The sequence below is a fragment of the Heteronotia binoei genome, chromosome 7 (genome assembly GCF_032191835.1).
Source record: "Heteronotia binoei isolate CCM8104 ecotype False Entrance Well chromosome 7, APGP_CSIRO_Hbin_v1, whole genome shotgun sequence".
Lineage (NCBI taxonomy): Eukaryota > Metazoa > Chordata > Lepidosauria > Squamata > Gekkonidae > Heteronotia > Heteronotia binoei.
In genome coordinates, this window is record NC_083229.1 from 36,402,270 (window position 1) to 36,425,083 (window position 22,814).

Genomic DNA, 22,814 nt, shown 5'->3' on the forward strand with positions numbered 1-22,814 from the left:
TCCCCTATATGCATATGTGAAGTAGCTCTGTATCCTCAATTAATAGTAATGTCATAATTTCAAACAAGAGTATTTTAATAATTATATCCATAACTTGTGTGATAGTTGACATGCCATACACTTAAAAAAATTAAAATATAAAGGCACAGGCAGCTGTACCAACACTGGTCATGATTCACCTACTTAAAAGTGTTTTAATTCCCACTAATATCAGTGTGAAAGTTAAGAACCTGCACATCTCTTCTGATTTTTTTTATCAGAACCATAATTCTCATCCCCCAGTGGGACAGTAGCTCAAGCTTTACTGTTAACCACATTCAAAAATCTTATGCATATTGCTCTGCCTGAATTACAACATTTGGTGACAGGTGTTTGTTCAACATTTCACTAATAGAAAATACCCTTATTTTGCCAGATGGAAAAGAAAAACATAATCTAAACTCAATATTAAGGGATATGTTGCAATGTTCCTTACTAAGTGGTATACCAGCATTTGGGATATTGGTTAGCTTTATGAAATTACTCATACTTTAAGAAATTAATACCCAGTGCTTGTATTTTCCATGCTATGGCAAAAAATACTTGAAACACACTGTCAGTTCATCTCATTTAGTAAGACAGCAGCACCACACAGTATTACCCACAGAGGCAGTCTCTTAATTAGTTGAGGAGATTAAGGAGACCAAGTGAGAGGAGGTAACTGGGGTTCTCCACCTAGTTATATGGAAAACACACAAGCTAGCTAAGAGGAAATCAGGGAGGAGATGAGAGAAAGCAATTTCAGAGAAAGCTATAGTTACCAATCTTAAGGAGCAAGGTCCACAGAAGCAGCAGCAAAACAGCCAGTGTTTCATGGAGCGAAGAAGAAAGGACCCAAATTGTTTTGGGGGTGTGAGGTATGACACAGAACACACCTACACTGCTATGGAAAAGGATGCAATACTTTATAGAGCAAAATACTCCCTGGGGCAAGCCCCCCAAAACAATAACTTGTTGGTTTGTTCGGAGATGGACAATGATTTGGAAGAAGTTTGATGGGTTTTCTGAGATGAACTACAGGTATGAATGGCACCTGATGATCCTGTAAATACCAAATGGGAAAAGCTACCAGGTTTGGTGAATAGTGTTAAGTGTTGCTTAATTAGGGTAAATGGGAAAGAGGCTGGGTGTGGATGAGATTAATCAAAGGTGAGGCAAGATGTTCTTGGGAATCTCTTTGTCCTAATTTATGCATCTTTCTAGGGTGATAAGGAGGTTGTTAGCTGGCCAGACACGCTTTCTCATACTTCTAAACTATATGTCCAGACTTGACCCTGACTGGCATCCATTTTGTGTCATTTTAGGTCAGGCAGTGTATTGTATTTATGATATCTGAGATATTGTAGGAAGGGTGTTTTTTAGCAATAAAATGCCCCTCAGAGAGAGGAGGGATTTGACTGCTAACACAGCAACATCTCTCTTTTTCAGGCAAGGCAGAAATTGATTACCAGTGGTACAAAAGAGTAACAGTTCACTGGATTTCTTAAAAACAACCTGACACAAGTTCTTCTAGTAATTTTTTTATATGTCCAAAAATGATAGTTTCACAGTGGCAATGGATTGGGGGTTAAAAAGTAAAATCTTGGGATCATATTTTGTAACAACAAACACTAAAATTTGGTAGCCATGTAAATCATTTCACTACAGCCACAATATGTTTCTTCTTTTCTGATACGACTGGTACAGATCCAGGTTTGCTATGCTTGCGCCGGTTCAGTTCCCTAGAACAAGAAAGATCAAAATGAGATTTTTAATTTTAGTCCTAAGTGGCAAAAAGATAGTAACTGCCTAAGTGCTTAGTTTATTAGCACAAGTATTCTATTGCTTCTAAGCATGCATGTGCACACACGCACATCTACTGACTTATCACAGGCTAAATGGCAACCTTACAATGAACACATTTTAAATTATTCCACACATTTTCCCCCACAAAGCATTAAGGATTTTCAGTATTTTCTGATTTCTAAGGACTGGCATCTATTAAGATTTCTGCAGAAAGAGAGGGATCATTACCACTTTGGCCTGTCTTTTCTACTCTATTGAGTCAGCCAACTGAACTGCTTAATTCAGCAAATAATAATAATACAAAATCAGTGTTGGAAGGTGATTAATGAGCTATCTAGACCAATCTCTTGCCCTAAAAAGTATCCAATAAATAAAGCCTTCCCAATAGACTCCTGTCCAGTTTTGTTTTGTATTTAATTTTCATGGAAGAGGTTCCAAAGCTTGCGAAGGCAGTTTATTCCAGTGCTGAACTGCTTTTAAGAAATATTATGTTTTCTCTATATCTATTCAATAGTGAAGCTGTTTCTCTAAAGGCACGGATGACCAGAGCATGCAAATGAACAAAATGAAATGACAGAAGCATACTTTCGCCGACGAGCTTCTCTCATGATGTGCAGTTCCTTGGCTTGGCTGTAGATGGCCTTTGGCAAGTGACGATGGCGAGCTATACGCTTGACCTGGGGGTGGTGCTGGAATTTTTCCTTCAGTTTTTGGTTATAGAGTATAGCCGCTTTCTCTCGGGGACTAACCTACAAGAATAGAGCCGAGTGTTAACACTTTGAAAGTGGTAGTTCTACACAAAGTTACAATGATTTTAAATTGAAGAACTGTACAACTCTTCATGAAGTTTCACTTCCATGTGCCTGCTGCTGGGCACTGAACTGTAGCTGAAAGATCTTACAGAACACGGCAGATCAGAACTGAAAAACTATCAGAGGCAAAATGGGCAGTCCCACACAGTGTGGTAGGGGGAACCACGCTAGAGCCTTTACAAGCTTTCACTCATATCTGAACACAAATTTTTCCTAGAAGTTGACTCTGTCTTGAACAAAAGAAGGAAGCTGATGTGTCTGCTGACACATTTCCAAATCTTTAATGATAATAATTCTGCCCACAGGAATCAACACAGCAGTCTAGAAATAGCCCTTTGAATGACCAATTTCCTATTTACCTGTAACATAACAAAAATAAGCAAGTGCTACGGGAATGTAAAAGCTGAAGAAAAGGAAAGAAGATAAGAGAAGCCATGTTGGATCAGGCCAATGGCCCATCCAGTCCAACACTCTGTGTCACACAGTGGCCAAAAAAACCAAGTGCCATCAGGAGGTCTACCAGTGGGGCTAGAAGCCCTCCCACTGTGCCCACCCACCCCCAAGCACCAAGAATACAGAACATCACTGCCCCAGACAGAGAGCTCCATTAATACGCTGTGGCTAGTAACCACTGATGGACCTCTGCTCCATATGCTTATCCAATCCCCTCTTGAAGCTGTCTATGCTTGTAGCCGCCACCTCCTGTGGCAAGCATTAGGTCCACTGTGATTTGGTCTGGATTAACTCTGAAACCAGGATTTAGGGATCAAGACTGTGAATGTCCTTCCTCATCCTCAACTTTTTTTTGTCCACATAAGACTATTATCCTGGATACTCAAAACAATTCTCAAAATGAGTTCAGGAGTGTATCAAGTTTCATTTTAACCCAATATGACAAGAGTTATACATAATGCAAAAAAAGTCTTCTGAAAACATAAAAGGTAAAGGTATAGTCCCCCGTGCAAGCACCAGTTGTTTCCAACTCTGGGGTAACATCACATCACAACGTTTTCATGGCAGACATTTTATGGGGTGGTTTGCCATTGCCTTCCCCAATCATCTACACTTTACCCCCAGCAAGCATACCTGGTTTTATTGTATCCAGATTGGTGACAACTGCACATAATGGCAAAATCAGTTTATCTTTCTGCAGAGTTTTATCGCTCCCTTATAGCACTCTGAGAAATGGCTATTTGGCATTGAAGATTTCATTAGTCCAGTAAATTTCATTTCGGGGGGGGGGGGGGGAGATTCTGAATTAGTACTGCAAGGGGGTAAGTGGAAGCACCTACTCTCACAACCTAGCTTCTTTCACTGTTAACTGAAGAACATAAATGCAGCTAGTATTCCTTGAAAGGTATCTTTACTGAAATTGCTCACGTATAAAACAATTACTTCAATCAATTAAGAAAAAGCATTTTGCCTACGAAGTCAGAATGTAGGTGGCTGGAAAACCTGACTACCAAGCCCTTAATGATAATATAATAAAGGGAGAAAGGTCTTCCTTTGAGGCTCTGCATATATATGTTCAGTATCCTGTTTGTTTAAAATAAATTAAAATGATTAAAATAAATTAACCCTATTTCACCACTACTGGATATTTTAAAGAAAGAAATGCAATAACCTGAATAGTTACATGAAATATTTTGCTCTGGTCATTTAACTGAGACATTCTATAATAGCCTCTTTAGTCATCAATATATTACAGGTGCTCTTAATGCACAAGTGTTAATGTACTCCAAACTGAAAGGCTTTTATGTTAATTACCTTTAGAAGTGTAGTAGATATAACATAACCTTGCCCCTTCCGGAAACACAGTATTGTTAATTTATAATGCACATGGATTGCTGCTTAAGTTAGTGTCTGCCATTCTTCCTTGATTACAAGTTTTTCTTCCCTGACCATTTTGTGCATGGTAGCTATGATAAGAGACATTCTAAGACTTCGCTCTAACCACAAGAAGTTTAAGACTTCTATAAAAATACTTTAACAGTTTTCATATGGTATCTAGAAGTAAAGCAGTTACAAAGTACATTTCTCAGAATTAGGCATGGACTGCATCTGATATACCGTATTTTTCGCACCATAAGACGCACTCCCCCTCCCCCCCCAAAAAAGTGGGGGGAAAAGTGTGTGCGTCTTATGGACGGAAGGTACCGGTACCTACCTTCCTGGGGGGGGATCCGCTGCCTCCACCTCTGATCCCGGCGCCTGCCTGCCTGGCTCCAGCTCTGACGCTTACAGCAAGCACCAGGATCGCTCCCTCTGCCCTCCGATCCCGGCGCTTGCTGTAAGCATCAGAGCTGAAGCCAGGCAGGCAGGCAGGCACGGAGGAAGCACCCACCCCCTCCGCTTTGCGAGCGCCGGCTGTGGAGAGGGCAGCGTGCTTCCTCCGTGCCTGCCTGCCTGGCTCCAGCTCTGACGCTTACAGCAAGCGCCAGGATCGCTCCCTCTGCCCTCCGATCCCAGCGCTTGCTGTAAGTGTCAGAGCTGGAGCCAGGCAGGCAGGCACGGAGGAAGCACTGGGATCGGAGGCAGCGGATCGCCCCCCAGGAGGAAGGTGTGTCCTATCGTCCGGAGCGTCTTATGGTGCGAAAAATACGGTACATAATACCTCTTCAGAGAGCCTTATTACACCATGGACACTTGCCACAGATAACTGGAATGTTTTATAAAGTTAATGTGATTTTAAACCCTGTATAATTTTATGAAATGTTGTTAGCCGCCCTGAGCCCACCTCGGCGGGGAGGGCGGGATATAAATAAAATTTTATTATTATTATTATTATTATTATTATTATTATTCTGTGTATATGTTAACTCCACATTGACATTTGAGCCAGATGATGCTAAATGTTTTAAAAACATTAACATCAGTCTATGTAAAAATGGTTGAGAGTCTACAGGTACACAAAGGCTGGACAGAATATACAAAATCCCTCCTGTGCACTACCAGTAATTGACTCAAGACAGAGGAAAATGAACAATGAGGTTTTATCCTCCAGTACGAATGACTGGCCATTTCTACAGTCTCCATCTACAAAAATGAAGTTTTGGACTTATCGAAGCAGTGGTCAGGCCCAACTCAAGCCTCCGACTAATTTAGTCCTAGCAATCAGTTTTATTTGTAAAATCATAAGTGGTCAATGCACAGTCAAAAAGACAGACCAAAGCATGGCACAGCACTCCTGCCAAGCAAATCTTAATCCTCAGTCTAAAACATGATTAGTACATATGTGGGCATATTTATTTGGAGCCAAAAATATCCACAAAATGCCCTTCAAAATAAAGGGGCTAGGAAATATCATTTCGCTACCTTCAGACAACTAAGATTACCATTATTCTGCTGTGCCACATTGTCCCTGAGTCAGTAGGGCAGATCACAACCTTAGGGCAAAGGCACGACCCTATAAACCACCTGCTTGAGCACAGCAATTCAAAAGCATTGACCACTAATATAAGGCCAATTACATTAGTAGTCTCTAAAACCAAGCTGCTATAGAAGGCAGTCTCAGATAGTTTAATTCGTGATTAGTTGGAGTAGTAGTCTACTCATGCTGCTCAAAGTTTTCTTTTCAATGCAGTACCCTAAGTAGTAAAGTCTTCTACATGAAGAAATTATCTGCTAGGCTATTTATCAAAGTTGTATAATAACATGCATCACCTTATGGATTTAAAATCTGCAAGATAAACAGATAATAATGTAGTTATAGCAAAACTTGTTTTTTTAAAAAGAAACACCAGGACCAAGACTGACCTTTTAAAAAGCCAATCACTAGACTTTGTTTATCACTACAATAGTCACCAGGATATCATAGGCTTAATAGCCAGTGCAGTCTACACATGTTAAGCATCTCTGACTCCTGCTATTCTTGCTTGAGAGTCCCACTAGTTTTTATGTAATAACTTCAACAGCAAATACATTAATGAGACTAAGAAAGCATGAAAAAGCTGACGAATATGTAGGAAGCCCCGGTATCAAAGTACAGCTTACCAGTCAAACATTAATCACATATGAAACCCACAACCCAATACAAACATCAAGTGACATTTTACAATGTATGCCTGACAAAGGAGAATTCTGTAGTGATCAAAAATGGTTATGAAAAGCTCTTCTTTACTGATAATGTTTATTTGGTTTGCATGGTATTTTTTCATTATAAAGATGATAGCATTTTTTTCTCTTTTAGAAGCTTAACATTTGGAGATATTGCAGAAGCATAAGGAGAAATTATTACTCTGCTGTTCTAAAGGACATCTACCCTCCCTCATAACTTCAGCTGATGCTTGATTCTCCATTCCTAAAAGGCAAGTTTCCTCTGACATCAGATCCTGCGAAACCCCTTAAACTATTGATTCAATATTTACTAATCATAAGGAAACGAAAAATGTATATCATGCAAACATTCACCTTTGCATAGGATGAAGCAGCCTGCAAAGATGTGGAATTGTCAGCTATCCCTACTTTCCAAATTGTGCTCTCTCTTTTTGTATTGCAACCCAAGTACAATTAAGTGGAAATCTTTATCCTCCCCAACAGCCTAGGTAATTTCTGCTCTTCGTTTTACATTGCCACATGAGAGCTTAACACAGCATTGTAACTTGTCAGCTATCGTTTCAAGATTCTTGGATCTTCCCTACAGAAGCCATGGCCAGCATGATTTCTGTTAGTGGATGCATTCCCCCCTTCCCCTACCACAAAAGATCTCCCCAAATGCTGCTCCTGGGGGATGACACCCCCCCCCCCCGGAATAGCTTGGAATGGACTGGAGGTCCCTACCTCCAGATCAAGAACCAACTATATAGGTAGCCATTTTTTAATGTTACATTGCCACATGTCTCTATATGGAATTAAATTTTGGTGCCACAGTATATAATCAAGATAACAAGGGAAACATTTATTTAGAATGTTTGTATCCTGCTTCTCCAGACAACTGCTTAAGGAGGCTTTGGTGAAATACCTAGAGTTACAGTGCCCACACTATATAAATTAAACAATCTTCAAATGGATACACTTGAACGTGAATGCCTGTGAACCCTGGAAGATAAACTGTTGTTTGAGAACATTTACTATATAAATATATTAACAGTTTCAGAATCCTTTCTTCTGCAAAGGAACAAGTCTATCCAATTACATCTCATCGATCAATAAAGTCACTTAGCCCAAATTAGTTTATCTTATTAATTTAATTGACTCAATCACATCCATATTTGGAGATTTCACTAGAGTAATTTACATTTGTTACAATTCTATAAGAAATCACTGAATATCAGTCTATTTTATGTGGTAGTAACTAGTCTACAATGCAATTTTATGGAAATTATCATTAATTTTATGGCGTACTCACATGTGAAATTTTATATACAGTTTTGGTGTTATGCCTCCCCCCAGAAAGGGTATCAGAGTTGCAGATGGCACCCCCACTCCAAAAAAAGACTAACCAAGATATCAAGGTAAAGCATAACTCCCCAAAGAAAAAAAGAATGATAAGATAACGAGACAGGGGTGGCCCTGACAGAAGCTTACATCAGATTTAAATATGTAAAAAAGTAAATGGTGATTATTCATGGGTTCTCTAAAGAACAGACCATGAGATTATCCAATGAATAGGAACACCAAGCAATCTCCGCTACCTTTAGTACCTTCAAAAAAGCCAGTAGATGAATTAATGGAGATTAACAGTACAATTTTAAATAGTATTAGTTACATGGTTGCATGCCATTAGCCAAATTAAATATTATGTATGCTTGTTCTGAGCCTACCACATTATTTTATGATTTACAAAACAGTAAAAGAAGAAATAAAGTCTGACGTTACTTACCACACCCAGTTTTTCAGAAGCATTAGCTTTCCACAAACGAATGTTCATTTCATCAGAACCACACAAAATATATTTATTATCAGATGTCCATTTGACACTGATGACATGCTGCATTCGCTTGGTATGATAGACTTCCCTAAAACAAGCATAAACGTTATAGTGATGTTTTCTTCCAATTTAACTCCTCATGCAATTTCTTTTCATGCATAGCTCAGTGATAATTCTAATCTACTTCTGACCCCAGAATGCAGAACAAAAAATGCACACACTGGAAAGCTCTGGTTTGCAGAAAAATCTAATTTACTTTAGAGGATGCACTGAAGAATTACACCTCTCTCAATAGTATATGTACCTTTAAAGAAAGAAAAGGAAGGAAAGGATATTTTTTTAGAAGATATTGGATTTATATCCTGCCCTATACTCCAAATCTTAGAGCAGCTCACAATCTCTTTTACCTTCCTTCCCCATAACAGACACCCTGTGAGGTACATGGGGCTGAGAGAGCTCTTACAACAGCTGCCCTTTCAAGGACAACTCCTGCGAGTGCTATGGCTGACCCAAGGCCATTCCAGCAGCTGCATGTGAAGGAGTGGGGAATCAAACTCGGTTCTCCCAGATAACAGTCTGCACATTTAACCACTGAGTAATTAATTCAAACATTATTGATGCTTCGATACCTCAGGTAGTATCAAGCTGCAGGGACACAGAGAGAAAATGAAATAAACTGAAGGTAACATAAACACATGAAGGTTAATTCTCTATGGATGAGGAACAGAATATGGTAGGTAGGTGAAAGAAGGAACTGCCACAGGGACTGAAGGAGAAATATGGAAGACTCAGAGAGGACAGATAAAGGTGGGTGGGTAGGGGAAGGGTTGCAGTAGCTTTGAGGGGAAGGAGGGAACACTTTAACTTGAAGGTAGAAGGAAAACTAAGAACCCCCTCCCACCAAATCCTCACCAGTCCCCCACTTGCACATTCCTAATACAATGGGAAAATGTTTTTGAAAACAACCCAAAATGGGTAATACTGGGTTTGACCCAAAGGTGCGCTTCCAATTGCCCAAAAATAGATATGTGATTTTCATAGATTTTCCACTGAAGTTGCAGCCTACGCTGTTCCCAGGGGCCCCTGGCTTTCAGGAAAAGATTTTTAGGTGGTAAAAGCAGATAGCAAGGAAGACCCATTATACCAGCAGAACTCCACTGATATTTCTTTGGATCCCACCCACCATTTTTAAGCTACAGATCAATATACAGAACTCCTAAACTCTGAGAAAATATTCTTGAGCTTGTTGTGCCCAGAAAAGGTCTATTTTATGTATATGATGAACCCAGTCTCAAGAACTGGTTCCACAGCCCTTTTGTTTAGACACCGATCTTTATCCTGATAACCATTTCAGGGGTCTCTGAGCCCATGTCTGTTCTCATTTTGGCACTCTAAGTCTCAAGCACACTGCCACAAACTGAGTTGCTTATACAAGTGCGAATGCTGTATACTAAACTTCCACTATAGAAGCAAAAAAAAAATAATGATATTACCATGGACTTCTTTAGAAGGCTCATGGATTCAGAACAATTGTGCCATTAGTTGGGTATGCTTTTTATAAACTAGTTCATCTGGGCCTTCATTAATTGGTTCATGTCAAAATAGAACTTGGTCTCTGTGTCCACAAATGCAAGAAAGTTCATTATATTAAAAGCTGTCCACAAAAGAAATCCTTCAACTAAACAAGCAGTTTGTTCCAATTGTGAGCACGCAGCTCCAAGTAAATGTATTTACAATGTTATAATAAACAGAGTGAAACCCGTCTAAGTCAACTGACTGCAGTGGACTTCGAAGGATTTAACTCTGTTTAGGATTGCACAATATGAATACAAGTCTTATTAGTTGTTGCCTAATGATTTAATATTATACAATTTACAATGATTTTCATTGGGTTTATACTTTTTATTGTAACCTATATTTTTCTTCAAGTCTATTGTTTATTTTTAAACAAATAAGACATGGAAAAGCTACAGATTATAATTACTATTTACATAATGACTTTGTTTCCTGCACCTAGTAGTCTAATTGGTCTCTAATTAACATTGGAATGTGACCAAATACAAATCCTTAGATCTATTTTATTATTCCTGGTAAAGAAGGCATTAAGCAACGTCGGAAGGCCTTACATCAAAACCCTTCCCCTTCCAGTCTTGGGCTGTGCCTATATAAAATAGTATGCAGAATAATGGGAGACGATGCCTGTTTTTCTTAATAATCATAAATGGTACCATGAACTGTTCTTCTTATTCAGAGAATGGAAACAATTGCTACCAGTAACAAATGTCTTCCACTTGCAAAAATCATAGCAGTCATGATCACTGATAAAAGCTTTCAAGTGTTCACAAGTATTATCTTCTTGCAGCTGTTACAACCACCCTAATAAGGAACTTCAGCATCATCTTCCTGAAGCAAATGGGGGCTGACAATGATTAGCCTGAGGTTACCTAGTGAAATTGGAGCCAAAACAAGATTCAAAGCAGAGATTTCTCGCCTTATAGCTCAGCCTAAGAACACACGAAGCTGCCTCATACTGAATCGCACCACTGGCCCATTAGGTCAGTATTGTCTCCTCAGACTAGCAGTGGCTCTCCAGGATCTCAGGCAGAGGTCTTTCATATCATCTACTACCTGACCTTTAAAGCTACAGATGCTACAGATTGAACTTTGGACCGTCTGTAGGTCAAGTGGATTCTCTCTCACTGAGCCACAGCCCCTCCTTTCAACCACACTACATTCTGAAAAGCCAATGAAGTGAAAATCCTTACATACTGGCATGGTCAACTTGGCCAAAAGTTATCCTTCTAGTTGTTTTTGCCAGTAGCTGGTTACAGAGACTTGCACTGTTGATCCACAGTGGTAGGTCCTTAGAACAACTCCTAGAATGCACTCTTAATACTGTAAAACGCATGATATCTACAGTATAATCTTCCATTTTTAAAAACACAGAAAAGCATACACTTTGACAGTGCAATATTTTTCTTAAAGCTCTCCTTATCGATCCTCAAAAAATCATTTATGCAACTTCATAGGACATTTTCTTTTGCTAATCTTTCAGATTCATCACAGGTTTTGAAATTCACCCTCTTCAAGGACAAGAGCAACACAATAGCATATGGGTGAATAACTTGATTCTTTCATTTAATCATACAAACATCTGGCTTGGTTGCCAAGGGCTTACAATGAACTTAATAAAAGCATCTCTTGTTTCCCCTATCTTCTCAAGTTTCAAATTCAAGGTTTAATTAGGAACATCAAATTTAGCAAGGCATCCAAGTCCTTGGAACTATGAAAGAAACCTGCTAGATTAAAAACAACCTCAGGAGCATGGTTTTGGTAGATGAAGAATTGCTTACTCAGACTTGGGTCAGAAATACTATACACTCCCCCCCCCCCTTTATGCAATTCTGACTAATCCCAAATGAAAGACTACAAATGCATTCTATGATACATTGTTTGGAACTGCTAAGGAACAAAACTGCTTTTCGAAGAGAGTTGTTTTATATGTGGTGTCTATGGTTCATTTACAGTGCCACTTAGCACTAATGCTGAACATATATGCTTTGACTGAGAAGCCTTTGCCAGCAGAAGCAGAGGACTTAGGCAAGTCCTGCCAGGATTCTAAACTCAGTTTACAGTTCTCTACACAGACAAACTGCTCAGACTTTTTAGTATGCAGCACTGCCATGTACAGATGTCTATTACCACAAGTTAATTACACAGAATCACAGAGCTGGAAGGGACCTCCAGGGACATCATCCAACCCCAGCACAATGAAGGAATTTCACAAATCCCTCCTCCTCAAGCACACATCCCCAGTGACCCTTGCTTCATGCCCAGAAGATGGCAAAAACCTCCAGGATTCCTTGCCAAACTGATTAAGAGAAAAAATTTCTGAAAATCAGTAGCAATCAGCATTTCCCTGGACATGTAAGAAAGGGCCACAAGAACTAAGCACAGATGCAACCCTTCCTGCTCTCCTTCTCATGATCTGCCTAAGTTCACAACATTGCTGTCAGATGGCCATCTAGCCTCCAAGGAAGGAGAGCCCACCACCTCCTGAGGAAGCCTGTTCCACTGAGAAACTGCTCTGTAAGGAAGTTCTTTCTAATGTGTAGCTGGAAACTGTTTTGATTTAATTTCAACCCACTGGTTCTGGTTCGACTTTCTGGGGCAACAGAAAACAATTCTGCTTCATCCTTTATATGACAGCCCTTCAAGTACTTGAAGATATCACCTGTCAGTTGTCTCCTCTCCAGGTTGAACATACCCAGCTCCTTCCAACTTTCCTCATAGGACTTGGTCTCCAGACCCCTCACCATCTCCACTGCCCTCCTCTGGAAATGTTCCAGCTTGTCTATATCCTTCTTTATTTGTGGTGCCCAAAACTAAACATAATACTCCAGGTGAGATCTAACCAGAGCAGAGTAAAGCGATACAGTCACTTCTTGTGATCTGGACACTATACTTCTGTTGATACAGCCCAAAATTGCATTTACCTTTTTAACCACTGCATCACATTGCTGACTAATGTTCAGTGTATGGTCCACTAAAACTTCTAGATCCTTTTTATACATACTACTGTCAAGACAAGTCTCCCCATCCTATAATTATGCATGTAATTTTTCCTACCTAAATGCAGTATCCCCGTTAAAATTTGTTTTATCTGTTTAAGCCCAGTTTTCCAGCCGGTCAAGATCATCCTGTAGCCTATCTCTGTCTTCTACTGTATCTGCAACCCCTCCCAATTTAGTATCATCTGCATATTTAATAAGCATTCCCTCTATTCCTTCATCCAAATCATTGATAAAGATGTTGAACAAAACAGGTCCCAGGACAGATCCCTGAGGCACTCCATTTGTCACTCCTCTCCAAGAGGATGAGGAACCATTCACAAGCATTCTTTGGATGTGATCTGTCAGCCAGTTACAGATCGACCTAACAGTAACAGGATCCAAACCACATCCTTTGGATCACCCAAGATTGGGAGGAAAGCCCTACTGATTTCAAGCAGTATTAATTTCAGTGGCCTGGATCCAAAGATCCCTTCAACTAGTGGTGTGCATCCAAAGGTAACTCGGACAGTTTTCTTGTCCATACAAGCCCATTACACTGCATACAAAAAGACTTCTGAAAGTTAAAAGGATTTGGGAGGACAGAATTCCACTAGGTGAGCACAAGTCCTCAGCCTATGCTAAAGTTGCTTTTTGGATTCCACCCAAAATAACAGTTTCAGGATTAGAGATTCCAAACTGATAGCTAGTCAGGAAAAGACAAAGGGTTTAAGAAACAGAAAAATCTAGCCTGCATGATGTAGAAGATGATGATGATTTTGGATTTATATCCCGCCCTATACTCTGAATCTCAGAGTCTCAGAGCGGTCACAATCTCCTCTAACTCTCCCCACACACACAACAAACACCCTGTGAGGTAGGTGAGGCTGAGAGTGCTTTTACAGCAGCTGCCCTTTCAAGGACAGTGTCAGAACTTGTAACTTTATTATTGCTAGCTTAATGTAGAACCAGTATAATTGATGGTTGGCAAGTATGCATAGAGTGGACCTGAGCGTTGAACCAGACCGACCCCATATTGTAACCTTTCTTAACCTGAAGTGCCTGAGTAGTAGTTAACCCTGCCCCGATGGTATCCAAAGTATTTGGGGGCTGTAGACTGAATAATGTTGTATCTCTGTACTTTCTCACACTGACACCCTTTGAAGCCGAATCGTGTGGCCTTCAGAGTAAGGAGGCAACGTCTTTGCTGATAGCACTGGTGGGAAGACAGATGTGCCTGTAACGGTGTGAATTAAAGCTTTGTGGGTTGTTTGTTTTACTATATAAAACTGGGCCAGTGCTGGCTCTCGCCATCACTGTTATCTTGTACCTTGTATCTAACAGTTCTTAGTTCTCTCTAATAAAATCCTAGCTTGGAAACTAAGTATGGGATCTGCCTGGAGTTCTTAAGTTCTGACATTATAACAGTGATCCCATTGTTTCGGAGCTTATCTGAACTGGAAACCCGGCCCGATGGCTGCAAAGGTTCCAGACAACGGAGAGCCCACCACTCCAACGGAGGACCCGCCGCTCGACCCGAAGGTGACGGGGGTGAGGCGCAAGATTAAGGTGCCCGCACCTTTCTCGGTGGACGCGTTCGCCGCACCCCGATCCTGGAGCCCGCGGAAGTCCACGGCGGCGATCGACGCGGCGGAGCAGCGGTACAGAAGTATGCTGGGCGACGGGGCAAGCGGAGACGGAGACGACGACCAGGGCGAAGGTCCAGAACCGCGAGGCGGGGACGACCCGGTCCGGAGCCTCCGCAACGACCTGTTCGACTATGTACGGGAAATTCACAACGACGTACACGCCTCCCGAGTTATGATGGCCGAGGAGATGCAACAGAACCTAGGCGCGATCTACGACCAGCTCCGCACCTTGCAGACGGCGGTCCTGGGGATCCCCGTGGGAGGACTGCCGCTGGGGCAACCGCCCGTGGCCCCACCGGCCCCGCTGGCTCCCGCGCCGCCGGTGGTGCCCGCTCCAGCCCCACCGGCCCCACAACCAGTGGCGCCTCCGGCCCCGGGGGCCCCCGCGCCGCCGGTCCCAGCACCTCCGGCGCCGCCAGTTCCGGCGCCCCCGGCGGTCCCCGTGCCCGCACCGCCGGCGCCGCCGGCCCCAGCTGCACCAGCCCTACCGGCTCTGCCGGCCCCGGTGCCCCAACCCGCGGCACCCCCGGCCGCAGGGGGGGGGAGAGAGCTGAAAATTACATTCGACGGGAGCCCAGAGGACGTGGAGTACTTCACCATACAGTGCGACACGTTCTTTACCCACTGGGGTGCGGACTACCCGACCGAAGCCAGCCGAGTGTACCACATTGCGTCCCGACTGAGAGGTCCAGCCCGCAAATGGTACGTCGGGCTGTTCACCGCGAGGAAGCCCGAGCTAGCAACCGTAGCGGGGTTCCTGCACGCCATGCTCCGCCAGTACGGCGACCCGCTCCGCGAGGAGAAAGCCATCGCAGCCCTCCAGCGCATCGAACAAGGCAACCGATCCATTCGCGAGTATGCCACGGAGTTCCTGGGCTACTGCGCGGCAGTGAGAGGGTGGAACGAGATTATGAAATATACTGCTTTTTGTAACGGGCTGAACCCGAACGTCCTCGACCGCTGCTACAGCCACGGGCGACCCGACACCTTGGTCGGGTGGATCCAGCTAGCCGGAGAGGTCGAGACCAACATCCAGCACGTGGGGCTTCGCCGACAGCAACTGGCGAAGAAGGGGTTGAAATCCACACCCACCAAGGCGGAGGGGCGACGGGCCCCGACAACCTCGACCCCCACCACTGCCCGAAAGTGTTACCGGTGCGGCGACCCGGACCACCTCGCCTCCAACTGCCCAGCCAAAGCGGGGTCCACCCCGCCGACAGCCAGGCCAACCGCATCGGGGCCCAAGAAGAAAAAGAGTAATCGGCCGAAAGAGCCCGGACGGGGCTCCGTCGCCACCACCTTGGCGACTGACGAGGATTTTACCGCCGAACCAGAAACCGTGGAAGAATCGACCGGGGAGTCGGACGACACCGAGTCGGCGGGAAACGACAACGACCTGCTTTAATGGGTGCCGCGAAGCAGGTCCAGCAACAGCCGGCACTCCTCACGGTGAGAGCCACTGGGGGTTTATTGTTTATGGCCGTAACCCTTCTCAACCCGAACCTAAAACGGTTCATGCATGCCCGAGCACTAATCGACTCGGGGTGCAACCGGGACTTAATCACCCCCCGCCTAGTAGAGGCGCTAGGATTAGCCACGTCCCCCCTCCCGCTACCCATGCTTTTCCAGCAGATGGACGGGGGGCCCATGAGGGGAGAGCCATGTAAGCTAGAAACGCAGGCGGTCCCCGTTGGGACCGAAGAGCATTGGGGGATCGAAACTTTTGTAATTGCCCCCTCTTGCTCGTTTGATGTGGTGATGGGCTCGGGTTGGCTCGCCCGCCACCAGCCAGACATAAGGTGGGAGGAGCAGATCGTCCGATTCCCGGACTGGAGGTGCGAACACCACCATTGGCGCCCCGAATGGGGGCCGCATCCGCCTCCACGGAATGAGCGAGCCTGCCTCACCCTCGAGGAGGTCGCCTCGATCCCCAAAGAATACCGGGACTTAAAACTGGCCTTTAGTGAGAAGGAGGCGGGTGAGTTACCACCTCACCGCCCCACGGACTGTGCAATCGAACTGATCCCGGGGCAGCAACTGCCGAAAGCGAAACTGTACTCCATGGGTTGGGCGGAGAAAGCGGAACTCCGCAAATTTTTGGACAAAAACCTGAAGCGGGGGTTCATACGACCGGCAACAGCCCCCCATGCCGCCCCCGTCCTCTTCAGAAAGAAAAAGGATGGGTCGCTTAGACTTTGCACAGATTTTCGCTCGATAAACGGGATTTCGATGTCTAATGCCTACCCGATCCCATTGATTAAGGACCTATTGAATACTGTGGCCACAGGGAAAATATTCACAAAACTCGACCTCCGAGACGCGTACTTCCGAGTCCGCATCAGGGAGGGGGACGAGTGGAAGACCGCGTTCAATACCCCGCTAGGACAATTTGAGTACTTGGTTATGCCTTTCGGGCTACAGGGGGCCCCTGGGGTATTCATGAACTTTATCAACGAGGTTCTGCGAGAGTTCCTGTTTAAGGGGGTGGTGGTGTACCTTGATGACATCATTATCTATTCGCCAGATCTCAAGTCACATGTACCACTAGTCAGAAAAGTGTTGAGCACCCTGTGCAAGCACAAGTTGTATGCCAAACTATCAAAATGTGAATTTCACAAGACTGAACTAGACTATCTAGGCTTCCGAGTATCGGGGGAAGGGTTGTCAATGGACCCAGCAAAGGTTCAAGCGGTGCTAGACTGGGAGCCCCCACGAACCCGCAAACAGCTCCAAAGTTTTCTCGGGTTCGCAAATTTTTACCGCGACTTCATAAAGGGGTTCGCCACCATCATGTTACCCCTTACGGAGCTCCTTAAAACAAAGGGGAAGGGGGCAGAGGCAAAAAAGCCGGGCGCGCGCCTAACGTGGACGCCCGAGTGTCAAAAAGCCTTTACAGAATTGAAACGCCTCTTCACCTCGGAGCCCGTGTTGGCCCACCCTGACGAGTTAAAACCTTTCGTGGTTCAATGTGATGCTTCCGACGCCGCCGTCGGAGCCATATTAATGCAAAGGGGGGACAACGGGGTTCTGCGCCCCTGCGCCTACATTTCACGAAAGTTCTCGAACGAGCAGAAAAATTGGTCAGTGTGGGACAAGGAGGCTTTTGCAGTCATGTTTGCCTTGAAAACCTGGCGCTCCTGGCTTGAAGGGGCCAGAGTCCCATTTGAAATCTGGACTGACCACAAAAATCTCGAGGCATTGACCGGGCGCCGCAAAATGACTGCAAAACAAATCCGGTGGGCTGGGTTTTTCGCCAAATTCGACTTTGTACTGAAACACATCCCAGGTACCAAGAATTTCTTGGCGGACGCCCTCTCCCGCCTGCCACAGCACGAGAGCCTCCGCGAGGAGGTGGTGGACTCCCTTATCCCCCCTTCGGCCATCGCGGGGGGGGTCACCACCCGCTCCGGGAAGAGGATCGGCCCCCCGGAGCCGGACCTCTTGTCTCAGTTAGTTGCGGAGACTGCTCGGGAAGCAGACCAACCACCGAACCTCCGTAAAAGCGAGGACGGCCTCCTGTTGCACAACGAAAAGATCTATGTGCCCTCCTCCCTCCGCAAGCAGATTTTAGAGCATTGTCATTCCAGCCGCCTGGCGGGCCATTTCGGCTATGTCAAAACCCTCAACCTCATTACCCGACAGTTTTGGTGGCCTAGGCTCAAAAGAGACGTCTCCGAATTCGTCCTCTCATGTCCCACCTGTCTGATGGCTAAACGAAGAGGGGGTAAACCTCCCGGCCACCTAGTGCCCCTCCCAACAGCCACCCGGCCTTGGTCGGTAGTGTCTATGGATTTCATTGTGGAGCTCCCGCCGTCGCAGGGCAAAACTGTTGTTTTGGTAGTGGTCGATACATTCTCCAAACAAGCCCACTTCATCCCCTGCAAACAGCTCCCCACGGCTAAAAAACTTGCCCAACTTTTCTTTACACACATTGTACGCCTACACTCGTTCCCAGACAAGGTCATTAGCGACCGCGGGACGCAGTTCGTTGCCAACTTCTGGCGGGAGTTTTGCAAACTTGCGGGTATTGAGCAGGGCCTCAGCTCAGCCTACCACCCCCAGTCGGACGGACAGACGGAGAGGGTTAATAGCCTTCTAGAACAGTACCTCCGCTGTTTCATTAACTTCCAACAGTCCAACTGGGTGGACCTACTCCCATTCGCTGAATACGGCTACAACAACAGCCTTCACAGCTCTACTAAAACCTCTCCTTTCCAAATCATAAATGGCTATGAGGGCAAGCCTTTCCCAACGCTTCCCCTCCCTGCCACCCCCTCAGAACCCACATCGTGCCAACAATGGTGGGAAGGCCTTCGGGAGAGCTGGAAGGGAATTCAGGAGAACCTGGAGGAAGCGAAAAAGGCTTACAAAAAACAGTTTGATAAAAAACACTCTCCTGAATGGGAATTGAGAGTGGGAGACACTGTCTTTTTGTCCACAAAAAACCTCCCCCTTCCTCAGCCCTGCCGCAAACTTGCGTTGAAGTTTCTTGGGCCTTTTAGGATCAAACGAGTAATCAATAAGGTGACTGCAGAACTCGAGCTGCCCAAGTCTCTAAGCAAAATCCATCCTGTTTTTCATTGCAGCTTACTCCGGAAAGACCCTGGTGCCACGTCCTTCCATCCCAGGGCTCCGCCGCCCCCTCCGACGACAGTGAGGGGTCAGAGTCACCATGAAGTCCACGAAATCCTGGACTCCAAAGTCAAACGGGGGAAACTGTATTACTTAATCAGGTGGAAGCACTTCCCCCCGAGCTGTGATGAATGGGTCGAATCTCAGAACGTAGCTGCGCCGCAATTGTTAAAAAAGTTTCACCTGCTGTACCCGCACAAGCCCAAGCCGCCACCCCCCGGGGGAGGGCGCTTAGGGGGGGCAGTATGTCAGAACTTGTAACTTTATTATTGCTAGCTTAATGTAGAACCAGTATAATTGATGGTTGGCAAGTATGCATAGAGTGGACCTGAGCGTTGAACCAGACCGACCCCATATTGTAACCTTTCTTAACCTGAAGTGCCTGAGTAGTAGTTAACCCTGCCCCGATGGTATCCAAAGTATTTGGGGGCTGTAGACTGAATAATGTTGTATCTCTGTACTTTCTCACACTGACACCCTTTGAAGCCGAATCGTGTGGCCTTCAGAGTAAGGAGGCAACGTCTTTGCTGATAGCACTGGTGGGAAGACAGATGTGCCTGTAACGGTGTGAATTAAAGCTTTGTGGGTTGTTTGTTTTACTATATAAAACTGGGCCAGTGCTGGCTCTCGCCATCACTGTTATCTTGTACCTTGTATCTAACAGTTCTTAGTTCTCTCTAATAAAATCCTAGCTTGGAAACTAAGTATGGGATCTGCCTGGAGTTCTTAAGTTCTGACAGACAGCTTCTATGAAAGCTATGGCTGACCCAAGGCCATCTCAGCAGGTGCAAGTGGAGGAGTGGGGAATCAAACCCGGTTCTCCCAGATAAGAGTCTGCTCACTTAACCACACCAAACTGGCTCTCAATGTAAAATTCTATTGATTTGCTTAAGTGGAATTTTAGTAACCATCAGTGTAAAAAAAACCCACACAAGCAGCAATTTGTTCCTTCTGCTCCCCTCTAAGAATACTGTCAGAGGAAATCTGGTATCAAACATGCTGAATGAGTTCACGAGAGTGTTGAGACTGCTGGTGGAGGAGGAGGGGTCCCAAGAGAAGCTTATTTGTAATATCACTGACCTGCTGTGACCTTTGTCTACAGGGAAAATACGAACAGATTTATCAAAGCTGGCAGACACAAATTCTTTCCCAGTAGGGGAATAATCCACATCAAGGACCGCAGACACATGATCCATATGAACCATTACAGGCTTGTCAAGAAATCGCATATCAAAAGTATACAAGCTACAAAAAAAAAGCAATAAAAACATCACTCTCAATGACATTATATATCTTCCAACACTCAAATACTGACATAGGTTTTAAAATATTCAAATTCCATGTCTGTTCATTCAGTTAATAATATCTGACAGTGAAATCTATTAATGTTTACGCAGAAGTCAGGCCCATATTATTCAATGGGACTTATCCCTAAGTATGTGTTGTTAGCATTGCAGCTTAACTCAAGCCATCAAAACATACAAAAGCTCAAACGCATATCAGTTGGCAGATCACACTATCTTGGAATAAGCAACTATGGCAACTACATCTCTCCATCAAAGATCCAAAACTGACTTTTAAGGAAAACATAATGAAGTTACATTACTTTCAGCAAACCAAGTGCCACTTAGACTTCACTTAATGGACCTGGCACCAGCGTTCCCTCTAAGCTCAGTTTGTATGAGCTAGCTCACAATTTTTTAGCCTCCAGCTCACACATTTTTGTCTCAGCTCAGGAAAAATGCCTCTAGAGCAAACTAATTTATCCAGTGGCTCACAACTTTAATGCCAGTAGCTCACAATTTTTTAGCCTCCAGCTCACACATTTTTGTCACATTGCTTGGCACCCTTGTTCAAAACTCATTGTGTGGAAGCTAAGTCTCACCACTTTCAAAAGAACTTAATTGTAAGTGGATGGATTAAGAATCACAGGGTTAAGTCCCTTAAACCCAAGTATTCTGGTTTAAATGGATTCTGGATTAACCTGAGAGCCTGTGGCAAGATTATCACAGAAAGAGAATCCATCTAAATTTCAATAGGCCTTGATGAGATAATTAAATGTGCTTATATAAGAAACAGGATCTTCATTTTTGTTGATTTTCAGCAAATACCTGAAAGAATGTACATGCTTTGATAAATCTAACCTTTAGGATCACACTGCTGAGGACAAAATGGCAGGAAGTGTGCCAAGCATAACAAAAAACATGCTCCGAAGTTCATCAACCTGGACCATGCTGGTTAACAACAAGCGCTGGATCCACGTAGTAATGAGGCCTTGTGCTTCTAGGGTTTTTGAACAGTAACCCCCATGTTGGGTGGCACCCTTTTTTGGAACAAGGTGACTTTTCAAAATCAGTTTGTGATAATGGCACAGGAGTACACAATTCGGGGGGGGGAGGATCCCCACTGGGCATGCCCATGAACTTGAAAGGTAGCTGGACTTCCAAGATTTGCACAACTCATAAATCAAAATATGATTTTCAGACAAATGAAAAGGCAGAAGCCTACATGGCAAGAAAGCAAAACTTGGGATCATACTTACTTGTAGTCTTCATTTGCCGCAGTGAAAATGGAAGCTTCCATAGGATTCCAGCACAAAGTATTTGTTCTCATATCTAAGATAACCTGGGGAGGAAATTACATACAGGAAGAATAAAAAGAATTTTTTAACTATTTATTACAGAACTTATAGGAGTTAAAGTAATTTGTTAATCATCATGACAAGGATTAAAACCAATAAATAATATAAAAATGGTTTAATGATTAAACTATTGGCCTAGGATGCAGGCAGTCCAGATTCAAATCTAGGCGACCTTGGGCCAGTCACACTCTATCAGCCTAACTTGACCTCGCAGGATTTTTATTGAGGGTTAAATGGAGTAAAGGAAACCAACATACACCATCCCAGGCTCCTTGCAGGAAAGGTGGAATAAAGATATAGTAAGTAAACAAAGCCCTAAGCAAACCTTCACAACATGCCAGTGCAAGCAGCATAACATGCAGACAAGTATCAATCATCTCCAATCCCAAAATACAGGAACTGAGATAAGATGAAAAGACATACCCAGAACACAGAACAAAACCTGTGGGAGTTAATTATGATTCCATGACAGTACTGCCATCAAGAACAAATACTGAAGACAACAGTTTATGGTCCAACATACATCACTTAACACACTTTCTACTGAAAGAACATATATTGTTGTAAAAATGCTTGTGATCTCTGTAGATAATGACAAGAATCTTGCATATGCTGTATCTAATTCTGACCTGGGCAGTAGAGTGCCAATCAAAAATCCACACAATTTGGACGACAAATAGGATAAATTTTTCTACAAACCTGAGGGAAGTCCCAGGTTAACAGAAAAATCTGATTTATTTTTTTTTAAATCCTGGTAGGTCACAAATACCAAATAACAGAAGCAGAAACCTGTAGCTTACTGCTACTGACATCTTATGAGACTAGACTTGGTGACCA

The 22,814-nt window shown here is 43.9% G+C and overlaps 1 protein-coding gene across 1 annotated transcript in view; it reads right to left on the reverse strand.

The window, feature by feature from the left end:
• Nucleotides 1-1,546: 1,546 nt before the first annotated feature.
• DCAF13 (DDB1 and CUL4 associated factor 13) overlaps nucleotides 1,547-22,814 on the reverse strand; it is a 30,767-nt gene continuing 9,499 nt past the window's right edge. Inside the window, exons 7-11 of the mRNA XM_060243344.1 lie at nucleotides 21,879-21,961; nucleotides 20,417-20,581; nucleotides 8,458-8,593; nucleotides 2,410-2,573; nucleotides 1,547-1,760 (exon numbers count right to left, since the gene is read on the reverse strand). Coding sequence (XP_060099327.1) covers nucleotides 1,673-1,760; nucleotides 2,410-2,573; nucleotides 8,458-8,593; nucleotides 20,417-20,581; nucleotides 21,879-21,961 — 636 coding nt within the window. The 3' untranslated portion in view covers nucleotides 1,547-1,672. The remainder of the gene's footprint in view (nucleotides 1,761-2,409; nucleotides 2,574-8,457; nucleotides 8,594-20,416; nucleotides 20,582-21,878; nucleotides 21,962-22,814) is intronic.